At 40.8% G+C, this 15,663-nt stretch overlaps 1 protein-coding gene and 1 long non-coding RNA gene across 2 annotated transcripts in view; one reads left to right on the top strand and one right to left on the bottom strand.

Annotated features, from left to right (window-relative positions):
- Positions 1 to 12,101, top strand: part of LOC121737660 (serine/threonine-protein kinase pelle) — a 36,768-nt gene extending 24,667 nt beyond the window's left edge. Inside the window, exons 5-10 of the mRNA XM_042129326.1 lie at positions 5,236 to 5,392; positions 5,881 to 6,018; positions 6,991 to 7,117; positions 8,791 to 8,955; positions 10,693 to 10,889; positions 11,284 to 12,101. Coding sequence (XP_041985260.1) covers positions 5,236 to 5,392; positions 5,881 to 6,018; positions 6,991 to 7,117; positions 8,791 to 8,955; positions 10,693 to 10,889; positions 11,284 to 11,453 — 954 coding nt within the window. The 3' untranslated portion in view covers positions 11,454 to 12,101. The remainder of the gene's footprint in view (positions 1 to 5,235; positions 5,393 to 5,880; positions 6,019 to 6,990; positions 7,118 to 8,790; positions 8,956 to 10,692; positions 10,890 to 11,283) is intronic.
- LOC121737662 lies at positions 314 to 15,663 on the bottom strand. Its single transcript, XR_006037174.1, has 4 exons — positions 15,625 to 15,663; positions 11,950 to 11,954; positions 2,510 to 2,517; positions 314 to 326 (listed from the first exon to the last, which is right to left on the bottom strand). It is a non-coding gene; the product is annotated as an uncharacterized LOC121737662 (long non-coding RNA).

Below are 15,663 nucleotides of genomic sequence, written 5' to 3'. Positions count from 1 at the left end.
GTAGTCGTACCCGTGGTAGCTCTCCGCGCGGCTGACGACGGCTGCTTCGGCGGCCGTCAACTGCGACTTGTGCTTGTGGGGGAACAACTCGAAGCCGTGCCTTATCCCCTCCCCGCCTGGAGTACACTCGACCACGTTCACGGCTTTTATGACCATCGTCGGTCTGTCGGGGAACACGAAGCCCTGGATGTCCACGATGAAGTCCCTCATGATTGTTCTCTTTGAAACGTTTTCTCACCTAAGGCAAAGGCGTCAATTAGCGGCTTTTTTATTCTTTATTATGAATGATGATGACTGATAAGTAATTTGCGAAAAAACACAGTTTTCTTCATTTAATATGAAATAATATTAAATTTATACAACACATACACATCACACCACAATAGAACACACACAGGTAAATCAAAACAAAAGAGAGGAATAAAAAAGTGACAGACATGCAATATAAATAATTAAATACTTTGGAGTGTAGAGTGACTGTTGAGTGGAGTAGTCGTTATTATTTTATTACTAGATGACCCCCGTAACTCCGTTGCGCCAGAATTATTTTATCGTGATATATAAAAACTCACAAAATCGTCGACGACAACCTAACACAATAATTGTTGACAAGAACTAACAAAATCGTCGACGATAAGTCACAAAATTGCGCCGACCAGTCACAAAATTGGCAACCATAAATCATAAAATTGTCGACAACAACTCACAAAATTGATAACCATAACTCACAAAATTGTCGAAGACAATTTACAAAATTGTCAAAGAAAACTCACAAAATTGTCAAAGACATCTTACAAAACTGTTTAACGGCCGTTCCCAATATTTGATCTATCTCTGGTTTTGCCCTACTAGAGATAGGAATAGCTCAGATTAGACATTAGAGACATATATTTTATGTCAATTGTGAGCTATTCCTATCTCTAGTAGGGCAATAGATCAAATATTAGGAACGGCCGTAAGATAACTAACAAAATTGTCGACGACATACAAAATTGGCAACCGTAACTCACACAATTGTCGAAGACAACTCACAAAATCGGCAACCATAATTCACAAAATTGTCGAAGAAAACTCATAAAATTGGCGACCATAACTCACAAAATTGTCTAGAACAACTCACAATATTGTTCAAGATAACTAACAATATCATCGACGATAACTCACAAACGTGTTTTTGGTGGCTTGCGTATTTTGGTTTCACCTTTTACTTGAGTGAAGAAAAACAGCAGGCTTGACTTCTTGCGTATATTGATCTAAAATCGTTACAGAATTCTGCGAATTTTTAGCGAAAATGTTAAGGGGTTACAAAGCGTATAATATGAAGATGGAGGATAAAAGGAATGTAGTCAATGTAGTTTAATATATCCTCTTGAATGTAGTCGCGACTTGCGTATGAGGATTGAGGGGTTCTCGCGCCTTCGACTGCGTATCACGTCATCGGCGGCCAATCGCTGCAGATCACGTGATGGCCGACCAATGGGCTGAGCTGCATGCTGGCATGATACGTCCGCTAGACCAGGATGGAAGATATATCCTATCTTGTGCGTGAACAATCAGTGACAGGGGTGTGCACTTCTGTGTCGGTGAAAGCTCACCCACACATAGATATTTTTACACTAGTTGCGCTGGTTCAAATGTTTGCCATATAAAAAAGAATCCATTATGGTAGTTTTATTTTTTTAATTTCATCATGTTTTCTTAGAAAATATTTGTATTGATTGATATTTCTGCAATTTTTTTTAGAAAATTTAATTGGCAAATAAATAGAGAATGGTAGAATTTTAAATTTCCCGCCAGCTGACGTCATCGCCACTTCAGCGCCGTCTGCCCCTACTTCACAGGTACTAAATAATTTGAGGGGTACACTTTTTTCTATGAAGTTCCGCTTCTTCTCCTTGTGAGTTGTTGATCAGTGATCCTTCGAACGTGCTACGCGTCTACATTCTCAGACTTGCGGCGCAAGTGTCGATGCTCACAAAATCACAACTACTACAAGTGTATTCATCGCTTGTTTGAAATTTGAATGTTCAGTCAGTGCGTGGTCGCACGAGCCCGCTACTCAAGAGTCTAGACGCGGAGCTCACAAGTCACAATGTATGCAAGCGTCGATGCTCACAAAATTACACTTTTGTACATAATTTATGTTGTGTTGCACAAACTACAATAATTAGTGTAATCATCGCTTGTTTGAATGTGATAACTGATGATTGCGATTTGCGAGTATTTGTGATTCGTAACAAGTCAGTTGTCGCGCTCAGCCACCGAAATAGGACACGTAGCGTAAAGGCGATCGCACATTTATCAAAAATCACGCGTTGCATTTTAAAATTCGTTGTATGAATTAAATGATGTGAAACCTCGCACATTCGTCCGCAACGTATTTCGTGTACAATGCGGTGCGTTCGCGTACGGTGCTGACAATTATTAATGTACGATCAGATTTGTATTTATACCCTAATGTCGAATATATCGATTATTATCGACACTTTGGCACTTCTATTATTTTTACAATATAAGCTCTATTCTAGCAATAGTTTTAAAATGTGATCTCGATTCTCGAATCGTATTTCGTACCAGTAGGCCTACTAGAAACCGTTTTGAGACTCAAACATGGAATGAGAATGCCGCGTCCTGCTCTAACAACGTCATTTCTCGTTTGTTAGAGAAGGACGCGGCATTCTCGTACGATTGTTTGAGTCTCAAAACGGTTTCGTGGTACGGTACGGCCACAGGTTTTAGAAAATTGTGAGACTGTCCTGATGATGTACTTATCCCCAGAGTATTGTAATGACTCATTACATTACTAGACTCTTGAGAATCAGAGGTTCGAGAATGTTTCGATCACCAATCACCATGGAGTGACAGGAGGGGGGGGGGGGGGGGATGATGACCTCATTATCGTATTATAATAATAATATTACATGTTTCTAAATTCTTAAGACTATACAATAAATAGTTGTTAAATATGTACTTACTAAATAATCGGCCAAGTGCGAGTAGGACTCGCGCACGAAAGGCCAAATAGGCAAAAATAGGCCAAAAATTGTGTTTTTTGTATAGCGCCCCTCTTAATTTTTTATTTTATTTTAATATTATTAATGATAATGGAAATAGACATATAATAAAGGCCTTTGTGAAAATAACATGTACCTACCTGTTGCCATTACTGATATAGAGCAAAAAAGGCCGAAAAAATCACGTTTGTTGTATGGAATATTAATTTAATTTTGTTTTTAGTATTTGTTGTTATACTTAGCGGCAACTAAAATACACAATGTATAAAAATTTTAAATCATCTTGTTTACTATGATAACGAGTTAGTTCGAGACTCTTCAAGTTGGCTCGCTTATGAGCGAATTTGGAGCCATTTCATATTCAGTAACAATATAAGTTACTCTATGTTCAGTAACCCGTGGTCGCTTGCGCGCGCTGCGTGTGCGATTGAGCTGCTAAAAGTGTCACACATCGTCGCATATGTAACAATACCGCGATAGTCAAATTTAAAAAGGTTTCAGGACATTCATAGGAAATCTTTTGAAATTTCGTTTTAAATTATTTATTTTCTATATAAAACATGATTTCATAAGAAATCCGAAGTTTTTTGTCTCTCCTGAAAAATTTCCAAACTTAACTTTAATGTATTATTACTTTATTAGGTATCTTATATCTCTAAACGAGCGAGGGGCGATAAATCGATCTAGCTAGGAATAATTTTTAGAAAATGTCATTTTATTCGTGTTTTATTGAATACCGAGCAAAGCTCGGTCAAATAGCTAGTTGTTACTTAAGCGACGATATCAAAATTAGTTCAAATGTAACTATATGCCAGTCTCTCTGTGCAGTGATAATGTCAGATTTTGTAAAGCGAAAATATGGTGCCATCTGTATCTATATTGGTGAAAAGTAAGAAAATTAATACATATATAACATTTAAGTTAATAGTGCGGGCTTTACCAGTGACCTGGGCGAGATTTTACAGAATTTCACCACAAGTACGTACCGTATCCTTTTTGTTGGCCTTCGGCGCCGCTTTTTGACCAGTGCCCTGCAGTTGAGCCTGTTGGTCGCTCGCCCAGTCCCCTCACCTTTTTTTTTCCACCAACATTGCCCTAGGGCCGTGGTCCCCAACCTTTTTTCATACGGGCCACAAACATGTCTTGGTTTTGATGTCACTGGCCGCAACAAACATTGTTAAGGGTTAAAAAATAACATTCTTCAAAATTAACGATTTAAAAGTGTAAAAAATTTCACGTCTTTCACGACGACTTTATATTATTTTGCCGGTGGTTGTGAATTTCAAAAATATCGTTTAACATCACGCGGGCCACAGATAAAGTCTCGGCGCAAGCGGGCCACATGCGGCCCGCGGGCCAAGGGTTGGGGATAGCTGCCCTAGAGAGTAGGCGTAGAGCAAAATGAAACTTATAACTTAGGTTAGGGATGCCGAACCTTTTCATGAATATCAACGTGCCCTTTTCTGAAGAAGTCATGAACTTGCCATTCAATTATCTTTCTTTGTGATTCGGTGCGTATTTCAAAATTTGCCTTATTTAGTGCGCAGTGCTCACCATGCAGAGGTGGTTCTATAACCTGCATTGTTGGTAAAACAATTTCGATACTAGTTTTGTGACTTTCCCGTTTTCACCCTTTGGGTACGGAACCCGAAAAATCCGTGTGGGGGTTATCACTTATCAAATGAAAGATATTTCAAATACTTAGGGACGCAAATAAACGTACTCGGGATATCGTTTTTAAACTACTCAGTAATTTATATTATAAATTATAATGAATAAAATATACAATATTTTACAACGAACAAATTAATAAACTATAATATGTATCTAGGTACGTTATCTTTGTTCCAAGGATATTATATGCGTCAGCCATCATGTCATCACTGATAAGATGGCTGACCAATTAATTATATAATTATTATTATATAATTGCAATTGCAATCTAAAACAAATAGTTAACTAATTAAAAAAATATATCCACAGCCGAACATATAACCTCCTCCTTTTTGGAAGTCGGTTAAAAATAATATAGTAAGTACATACTACTATAATATTTAGGTACTAACAAAGCTCTTTCCTTTGATACCTGACACGGCTAGAAATTGAAAAAAAAATGTCCCTTTTAATTTATGAAGTTAAGAAGAAAAGCGCAAGAGTACCATGCGCATTACGGCTCTATCTGCAGCAGAAGTCGATTCTTATAGAAGACTATTCTTTCCAGAACTCCACCCAACACGATGGTCAGCCCATGGATGATGAGTTGGTGCGAAGCGTGGCGGCGATACCCATGCTCAAGTATGAGGATATACTGGCAGTCACCAACAACTGGAGCGCCAACAACCTGCTCGGGCGAGGCGGCTTCGGACAGGTATATAAAGGTACTAGCTGACCCAGCAAATGTTGTTTTGCCATATAAATAATTTCTAGTATCAATGTAAAACGTAGATAAAAACCTATTCTCAGGCCTGTATTTATATATTTACGCATACAAAATTTCATTAAAATCGGTTGAGCCGTTTTGGAGGAGTTCGGACTTCGGGCACAAACACTGTGACACCAGAATTTTATATGTTAGATATACAGTGTGTAACAAAAATAAGTGATAATACCTTAGGGTGTGTACGTGTTCCTTGTAGAGTGTTCACTGTAAAAGTAGCAGCGCTGAAAGACGAACATTTTTTTTCACTTTTGTATGGGCAAGGGCCCGAGTGTCACGAGTTTCCCCATACAAAAGTGAAAAAAGTTTTTCGTCTTTTAGCGCTATTACTTTCACAGTGAACTCTCTATAAGGAACACGTACACACCCTAAAGTATTATCACTTATTTTTGTAACACACTGTAGACATCATCGTCATATAATTTTCAGGAGAATGGAAACTCCTGCCGGTGGCGGTGAAACGGCTGAGCAACAAGGACAACAACAACCAGGAACTCATCAGAGAGATGTGCCCCAACCAGTACCGACATGACAATATACTGCCACTGTATGGGTACAGCATTGGTGGTGAGTGCACACACACACAAGGAGGACATGGCCTCTTTTTTCGTGCAAAATTTTACGCCTACTAAGTCGCGGGGAACTATTGTCATTGGAAATATACTTCAAATAGCTGGAAAATTGGGTTTATTTATGTCATAAAAGATTGTAAAAACTTCCAGTGATTTGATTAGTTAAATGTTTAGAATTTTGACGCCTGACAAAGTATGAAAACCAAATTCGTGACCGACTGCAAGATGCAGTTGCCGCACGGCGATCTGCAGTTCATACTAAATTGATATCCGCAATACACAGACCGCTCGAGCAAGTTCTTGAACGGTCGGTGCTTTCAACGCGACCTCTAGAGCAGTCGGCCCCAACTGCAACTTGCGGGGCCCCCACGTCAGATACAATAGCTTATTTTCGTAGCTCTCCCCAACATTGCCAGATTAGAATGTCACACGTGTGAATTTAGGGGAGGGGGCCTGGCCCCCTCATTGCATCTCGAAACCAACTAGCAATAGACTAGTTATAGCCACGATTTAACTACCATGGTCTTAACCCAACCAGTAGCTTAGACCATTTTGAAAAGAAGAAAAAAATGCAACTTGCGGTCCGTCTATGGCCGGGTAAGAGTTTTGGATCTGGGGTTCATTTTTATTTGCATTATTTAATGTGACATTCAGAATCAGCCAGCAGGCAGCCCAATTTTTTTATTATTATTAATATTGTTACGGACTTACGACACATAGTGCCATCTAGTGTCAAACCAGCGAAACTTATCGAGGGAACACAGACTACATAAATCCCCTACTCGATACTATAGTGAGTGAACCAGTGAAACCTACGACTTGGCTACGACTTAGGACAGTGCTTAGTGTTTGGACCTAGCGCTTAGTGTTGGACCTAGTGCTAGTGAATAAAGTCTTCAAGAGAGTCAGCAGGTCTTTCTGTCCAAATCCTTTGAACCCTAGCACGTAACAATATTATGTCCCCCAGGTCCGGAGGCGTGTCTGGTGTACCAGCTGATGTGCGGCGGGTCCCTGGACCAGCGCCTCCGGCGACGGAGCCCCCACCACCCGCTCACCTGGCCGCAACGGTGGAACGTCGCGCTGGGCGTCACCAGGTACAGCATGTCCCCCAGGTCCGGCCTGCCTGGTGTACAAACAAGCAAACGGGCCACCTGATGGAAAACAACTACCGTGTGACACTCGCAACATTAGAAGAGCTGCAAGTGCGTTGCCGGTCTTTTAAGAGGGACCGGGATAAAAAGAATCCTATGCCATTTCCCGGACCTCAATCTCAAAGTATCCAAACCTTTCAGCAAAATCGGTTCAGTGGTTTGGGCGTGAAGAGGTAACAGACAGGCAGATACACATTCGCATTCATAATATTAGTAAGGACCAGAGGTCGGAGCGCGCCGAAGAATTGCAGTGGCGTACCAATTTTAAACAATATGTTGTTGGCATGACAGGGCGTTGTCACAGTCATTAAAGCGATCGCCTAAGTACACACTTGGGTGTTACACTGGCGTGCTATAATTGTGCTATCAATACATTAATTGTTTTTTTCTTTTCTTTTTTCTTTTTTGTTTACCTGTGATAGTTTTTTTATGTATGAATTAGCTGTAGCTGTAGATTATAGGTAAAATAGGTAAATTTTTAATTTTGTTCTTGTTTATATCAGTTCTGTATATAATACCTATATTATGTCATATGTCACATGTGTAACATTTAATGGTGGCAGAATAAACGTTTATTTATTTATTTACTAAAATAATAGAACAATACACAACATAATAGCCGGCTCGACCGGAGAAATACCACGTTCTCACAGAAAACCGGTGTGAAACAGCGCTTGCGCTGTGTTTCACCGAGTGAGTGAGTTTACCGGAGGCCCTACCCTTTTCCCTTCCCTACCCTCTCCTATTTCCTTCCCTACCCTCCCCTATTCCCTTCCCTTTCCTCCCCTATTACCCTATTCCCTCTTAAAAGGCCGGCAACGCACCTGCAGCTCTTCTGAGGTTGCGAGTGTCCATGCGCTTCCGCTTCCATCAGGTGACCCGTTGGCTCGTTTGCCCCCTTATTTCATAAAAAAAGGACCAGAGGACGAAGAATTGCAGTGGCGTACCCAGTTTAAACATGTTGCTGGCATGACAGGGCGTTGCGCGGTGTGAGTCACATTCAAGCGATCGCCTAAGAGCCGGGACACAAAACCACGGCACGGCGCCGTACGGCGTCGTACGACGTCGAGCCGTAGAAACTCACGTAGAAATTCAAGATGAGTTTCTTCGGCACGACGTCGCACGATGCCGTACGGCGCCGTGCCGTGGTTTTTTTACGACGCGCGTCCGACACGGCGCCGTACGGCACCGTACGACGCCGTACGACGTCGTGCCGTGTTTTTGTGTCCCGGCTCTTAGGCGATCGCTTGAATGTGACTCACACCGCGCAACGGCCCTAAGACGACGCTTCCGTACTTTCATAGCAGAAATGTACTAAAATAATAGAACAATAAAGAATATGCTTTGGCGAAAAACTTGACGCGTCGCTTCGACTCTGTCACAGTGTGACAATTTATGATGAAGTCATTACTTTACATCATTCTTTCCCAAAGTGGGCGATAACGCCCCCATTTGGGCGCTGGAGGTCTAAAAGGGGGTGGTGTGGGATCCAGAAAAAAAATGTAGGCGTTGGGTAGAGACTTGGGGGTTTCATTGGGGGCGCTAAAACATAATTTGTTCTCAAAGTGGACAGTACACAAAATAAGTTTAGGAACCCTTGCTTTACATTGTTCCAGAGGCCTCCAATACCTGCACACTATGACGGGCACCCCCCTCATACACGGTGACATAAAACCCGCCAACATATTACTGGACGGGTGCAACAACGCCAAGATAGCGGACTTCGGCCTGGCGAGGCAGGGGCCGCACGCCGATGAGAAGACGCATCTGAAGGTGTCGCGGTGAGTGGCTTTCCCGACTGTGTCAGAACTCAGAAGGGTTATGTTTTTCGTGATTAACGTATTTTTTTTATGAAATAAGGGGGCATACGAGCAAACGGGTCACCTGATGGAAAAGCAACTTCCGTCGCCCATCGACACTCGCAGCATCAGAAGAGCAACAGGTGCGTTGCCGGCCTTTTAAGAGGGAATAGGGTAATAGGGGAGGGTAGGGAAGGGAATAGGGTAGGGGATTGGGCCTCCGGTAAACTCACTCACTCGGCGAAACACAGCGCAAGCTCTGTTTCACGCCGGTTTTCTGTGAGAACGTGGTATTTCTCCGGTCGAGCCGACCCATTCGTGCCGAAGCATGGCTCTCCCACGTATTAACGTTAAAGGAATTTTATGTTCATTACAATTCACAACATTAGGAATAGCTCATGGACCTGTGTGACTACTACGAAACCGTTTTGAGACTCAATCATGACGAGAATGCCGCGTCCTGCTCTAAGGCCGGTATAAATAGTCAGTACTTAGGATGCGAAGACGCGGTTCGGCTCTATGATTGGTCCAAATTTTGACAGCCAACCAATCACAGAGCCTGGGGCCGTACCACGAAACTGTTTTGAGACTCAAACAATCGTACGAAATTGCCGCGTTCTACTCTAACAAACGTGAAATGACGTTGTTAGAGCGGGACGCGGCATTCTCGTCCGAATGTTTGAGTCTCTCTAAATTGTTTCGTAGTAGGCCTACAGAACCGAGTCTTGAGACCGAGACGCACCTTGAGTACTGACTATTTATACCGGCCTTAAAACGTCATTTCACGTTTGTTAGAGTAGGATGCGGCATTCTCGTTCGATTGTTTGAGTATCAAAACGGTTTCGTGGTACAAGCCCTGGCACGTCTGTCATTTCAATGTGTATCGTCTTGTGTAGTAAATAAAGTAAAGTTTTGAATGGGTCATTTAAAAATGCATCGACATTCGACAGCTTAGGTCTTGAAGTCAGTTCGCATTGCGTTGCAGAGAGAGATAACAACGGTCGTATTCTGTCGTATATCGTGTGTAGCTTATAGCGCGACCAAAATAACGTACATCCATTATTATCTATTCCTCTAATATTGTAACTTGTAATCTTGTACAACTATATAGTATGTTACGTTCACGGACATAGATCAAGATAGATACCGCATGTCGCTCCATTTGTATAAAAACGAGCGTGCCCCTTTTTTCCTACCAACTGCGACGTACCGATGATAAGAAACGTGTCCATTAATCTAAGCCAACGTTTCTACTTGAATTTCTACAGCTCGATATGGCACTTTTAGCCATTTTTAAAATTCCAATTGACGCCCGATTCCAATAGCAGATTAAAGAACAGACTTACGAAAGACGAGTATTGCTCGTCGTTTGGGAACACGATATGGCACGCGAAGTACATACACATGCGGCATCTATCTTGATCTGTGTCTGTGGTTACGTTGCAGTCCAGCAGTCTTACTCCCGAAACTGATAAGATTTTGGTCGACGAGTCTGATTAGTTCCAAATTGAGCCGAAGCACGATTTGCTCAAGTACGAGTATAACTGTGAGGAGTGGGGAAAGCCTTTGAGATCGAATTTGTTCCAATATGGGCCGCAGCGCAATTTTGCTCTAATTATATGTCGGAAGTAGTAAAAGCTGCTGAGATATAGCTGGTTCGATTCTAGATTCGATTCTAAATTCTGTCGCGAGTAAGCTGACTTCGAACTTTGTTTTCAGAGTGAACGGCACTCGCCCATACCTCCCCGACGAGTACCTCAGCTCCCGGCAGCTGTCCCCGGCCGTGGACGTGTTCTCGTTCGGCGTGGTGCTGCTGGAGATAGCCACCGCCTGCGCCGCCTTCGACCGCACCAGGCGCACCGACCCCCTGCTGCGGGATTACATGCACAGCCTGGCCAGGAGCGGGGTGGACTTTGGTGAGTGATGGTGCTTCAGAAGATCCGTGTAGAGCGTTCATGCCTCCAGGGTATGCAGTATTGTCGATAACAGCTCCGGATGAAGCAGCAGCATCATAAACGCATGCCCCCCCCTCAATATTAGAGATCCACAGGTCAATAGACATAGAGCGCCATAGCTATCGAACAGTCTTCCCGCGATGTGTACAAACTACAAAATGATGACGTCATTATTTCAGTATCAGTTTGTTTGGGCGTTTTGTGAAGATATATTTTTTGTGATATCTTGGCGTGTTTTTAAGCTGACACAGTAATTCTTTCACCGATTTTTGTAGTTTTTAAACTTCCTTTATTTACCAAAAAGAAAAGAAATCTAATGTAGCCTATTATCTTATTTCTCAATGTTATCTTCCAGCGACGCTAGAAGACCCAATCCTTCGCGGCATTGGCTCCAACCCGGCGCTATGTCGCGAGGTCGTGGCGTTGGGGCTGACGTGCACCCATCAGGAGCGCCGCCGCCGCCCCACCATGCTGCACGTGTACAGGACGCTCGAGGCGCTGCCGGCGAGAACAAACTTGCTTTGAGAAGCCCTACAAAATACTACGCTTCAACAAACTTAATTTGAGAAGCCCTACGAAATACGACTCTTCAACAAACTTGCTTTGAGAAGCCCTACAAAATACGAGGCTTCAACAAACTTGCTTTGAGAAGCCCTGCAAAATACGAGGCTTCAACAAACTTGCTTTGAGAAGCCCTGCAAAATACGAGGCTTCAACAAACTTGCTTTGAGAAGCCCTGCAAAATACGACGCTTTAACAAACTTGCTTTGAGAAGCCCTGCAAAATAGGAGGCTTCAACAAACTTGCTTTGAGAAGCCCTGCAAAATACGAGGCTTCAACAAACTTGCTTTGAGAAGCCCTGCAAAATACGACGCTTCAACAAACTTGCTTTGGGAAGCCCTGCAAAATACGACGCTTCAACAAACTTGCGACCACTGGCAAAATATGACAATGCTTCAACAAACTTTCTAACTACCCGCGAAGATACAAGAAGAAATTGAGGGGGGGGGGGGGAACGTACTAATGCTACTGCTTCTCTGTCTGGGGCTGCTGATGACTATGCTGATGCTGTACAGGACCCTGGGTGCCCGTTGATGATGAAGTAGCTAATGAGCTGAAGCTCCACACAGACGCACAGACACACACAGGCAACATAAAGACAGACACGTCAAATTTTTATGGCCGAGAATTCAAAATTATTATTCTTGTCAGTCTGCGTCGGCGAAAAAATCTTGTTAATGAATAACTGCGAATTCTCATTGCATCGCAAATATTTGCGACAAAATTCATAATAGTTGGGTCCCCAACTATTATGAAGAAGAAGAAGATTATGAGAAGAGTTTGGGAGTAGCTCCAGCGTGTCAGATTAAGCTTGTATAGGCTTCCGACATGTGTCTAGTTATCATGGTATAGAAATCAGATTTCTCATGTTGTGGGTTAATATTTTTTACATTGAAATGTCATCGGATCTGTCAGATTAAGATACTGGATGTTTAGTATACCCCAAAGAAGCTTCCATATAAAGCACTGACAAAAAAAAATCTGGGACAAAATGTGATAATATTGCCTTAAATATATTTTTACTTTAAAGTACTTGTAAGTTGTAACGTAGCTTTATTATAATGAAATATAATGCATGTAAATAAACGCACTCTATATTTGGACATAATGGATAACCATGATTACGTCGCTGTATATAGCACAATCACAGAAATAAATCAAGATAGAACGGCGACGCGCGTCCGTTGCTAAGGAATCGCTCGTGTCAACTTTTGCTTTGCTTTTAGTTGAAACAAATAACTTACTCGTGGCAAGAAATACATTCTTTTGACCGATTCACTTCCGTACTTCTGTTTTTACAATTAGACACTGCACAATGAGACATTTTTGCACAACCGCTCCGGTGTAATCGAGTCGAGACGTGCGCGCTGACTGAATGAACGTTCAACGAATCTTGCACGACAGAGCAAGATTAAAACACGCGTACTCCACCCACTTAGCCGTTCTATCTTGATTTAGTTCTGTGAGCACAATAGTCGTTGATCGTAATCAATCACCAATTATGAGCTATCACATAACTGCAAATTCGCATCGAATCGCAAAAATCTGATACAAAACTATTAATAAAAATGAAATTACGATGCGATGCGAATTCGCAGATTTGTGCAGGAGTCCTATGAGCGAATCCGTTATAGGCCAACTTTATGAGACAACTAATAAAAATCTACACAGCGAATAACTATACAAGGTCTGTTTGTATTTGTCTGGTACGTTGGAAGGCTGTTTACACGCGGCGCGATCATGGGTCCGACTAGTCTCGCATGTTTACAGCGCGTATGTAAACACGCGAAGGGTCATATGCAGGGCTCGTAAACCTGGTTAATCTTCGCGATCCTGTTCGTTAGAAACGCCATACATTTCCAAAAGAGCGTATTCATTTTGATTCCACTCTGAACGGACCGAAATTATTCCTGGTTTTGTTCAAAGAGCAAAATGAAACTGCTCCTGCTCAAAGTACCGGTTAGAGCCGTTCGCAATTATGTTCGCCCTGCTCACTCACACTCCACGACCCTAACCCATTGTCCAGGTCCACGCATTCAAAAGAAGATATCACTGCACTTACTTTCCGCGAGGGATTAACCAGGTTAATTTCAGAAGCAGTACCACTTGCATTTCGGTTCCGCTCCGAGCGAACACTTGTCCAAAAACCTGGTTAAAGAGCGTTTTAACCGGGATAAAAAAATACCGGTTCCGAGCCCTGGTTATATAACAGAAATGGACAGCGGACCCTGAAGTAGTATAACTACTTCAAGGCTTCGTATCTTTTTATTAGTGGAGGCAAATTTTTAAAAATGAATTTATGCTAAGCATACCATTTGATAATGTTATTGTTTTTATTAATAAATGAATTATATATTTTTATAATGAGGCGAATATCTAATAAGATACTTTTTTATATTTTTAGTTATTAGGGATTTTATAAAATATAAAGACTATATAAAATTTAATACTTTTTTAATAAATCATTTCCACATAAACTATTGTCACATTTAAAACACCCGCTACATATAATTTACATTTGATAAAATACATTCATTTGATTCAACATCTTTCAACAAAATATAGAAATTCAAAATGTCACCAAAAATACTTTTATATAAAAAGTTGCATGTTGCTTTACATTGATACAGCAGCAAGCGCCATTTACTGGATTGAAAAGTTTACATACACCTCTACTAATAAAAATACTTTCACATCAAATAACTATACAAAGTCTGCTTGTTTTTGTCTGCCACGTTGGAAACGTCATATGACAGACGGAGATAATAGGCATGATGACTATTTTTTTTTTCTTATCGGTAATTGAAGGACACTTAAAAAATAGAAACATCGTTGAAAGAATGACTCTGATAGCTTAAAAATTCACCAAGATATGACAATTCAAATATCTCATAAAAAAGACCTGCCCGAAACGCTCCATACAAAGTGCTACGAAAGACTGACGTCAGTCTTTCGTAGTTTGTATGCATCGGGACACAACTTTGTTCGACAGGTATATTAAATATTGCGTTTATGAAAGTGGTTTCATAACAAAAGTTGCTTTTAATTGCATAAGTTATCGAATTGTATACAAATATTAAGAAATTTAATTGAAAAAAAAATTCGACTTGAATATCCAACTTTAAAGGCGCATAACAAAAAAAATACAAATGCTATCAAGCTGAAATTTTGGGAACACTTATTTTTTACCGTGATTTCTTTATTTTATTAACAAAATTCGCTAATCTTTGACCTTGTCATCATCCCTATTGACCTTGAATAGTTTTATAGTGAGAAGGATACCCACTGGACATGTTTATATCAGTGCTGGAATTTAGTGATACTAGCGTACTGTAACTTTTGGACACCGGATAGAGAGAATTCCGGCTATTAACTATGTATATCTGATGTGTCTTTCATACATTAATAATATCAGTAGCATATCAGAAGATGGTAAAAACGACAGGATAAAATTGTTTACACATAAAATGAGCGTAAAAAGGAGATACCAATATATGTGCGAATGTGACAAGTAGTGGCAATTGCCAAACCTCTTTTCTATCAGGCGACCGGACTTTATCAATGTGAGTCAACACTATTATATAGGCCTATACATATACAGAAAGCTACATTAAATAATATGTCATGAATTGTAGTGATAACACCTAGTTACTTAAAACTTGCTCTTGGGGCAAGAAAACCATAATTTAATTTTGATTTGACCATCTTACCCCAGGTAATAGTTGCTATAGTAAGGTCGCTGGCTATATAGAAACCCGTCCATTGACCTATCGCTACTTGTCATTAATGTATTAATATTCAAATGAGCTAGCCATATTCATAGTTTATATGTGAGAAAGAGACAGGTAGTCAAGAGTTTGAAGTCCGAATTTCCATATTCTCTTATACAATATATTATACTTGAGAATTCGGAATCTTATAAATTATTTAATTGGTTAAGAAATTATCTTACATTCTACTTATAAAATAAATTTAAACACACAATCCACGTATGAAATGCGATATGAAATGCATTTTTAAAACCCATCATTTTATGTTCTAAGCCAAAACTCCACTTTAAATACAAATTATCTTTGTTACTGAATATGGCAACATCTTAAACATATATTTTTATAGGCGTTTTAACATAACTAACAATAATAGTTTAACTTTCGACCCGTTTTAGTAAAAGCGT

This window comes from Aricia agestis, chromosome 21 (genome assembly GCF_905147365.1).
Source record: "Aricia agestis chromosome 21, ilAriAges1.1, whole genome shotgun sequence".
Lineage (NCBI taxonomy): Eukaryota > Metazoa > Arthropoda > Insecta > Lepidoptera > Lycaenidae > Aricia > Aricia agestis.
The sequence above is the reverse complement of the archived record's forward strand: the minus strand, read 5'-3'. Positions and strand labels throughout refer to the sequence as shown.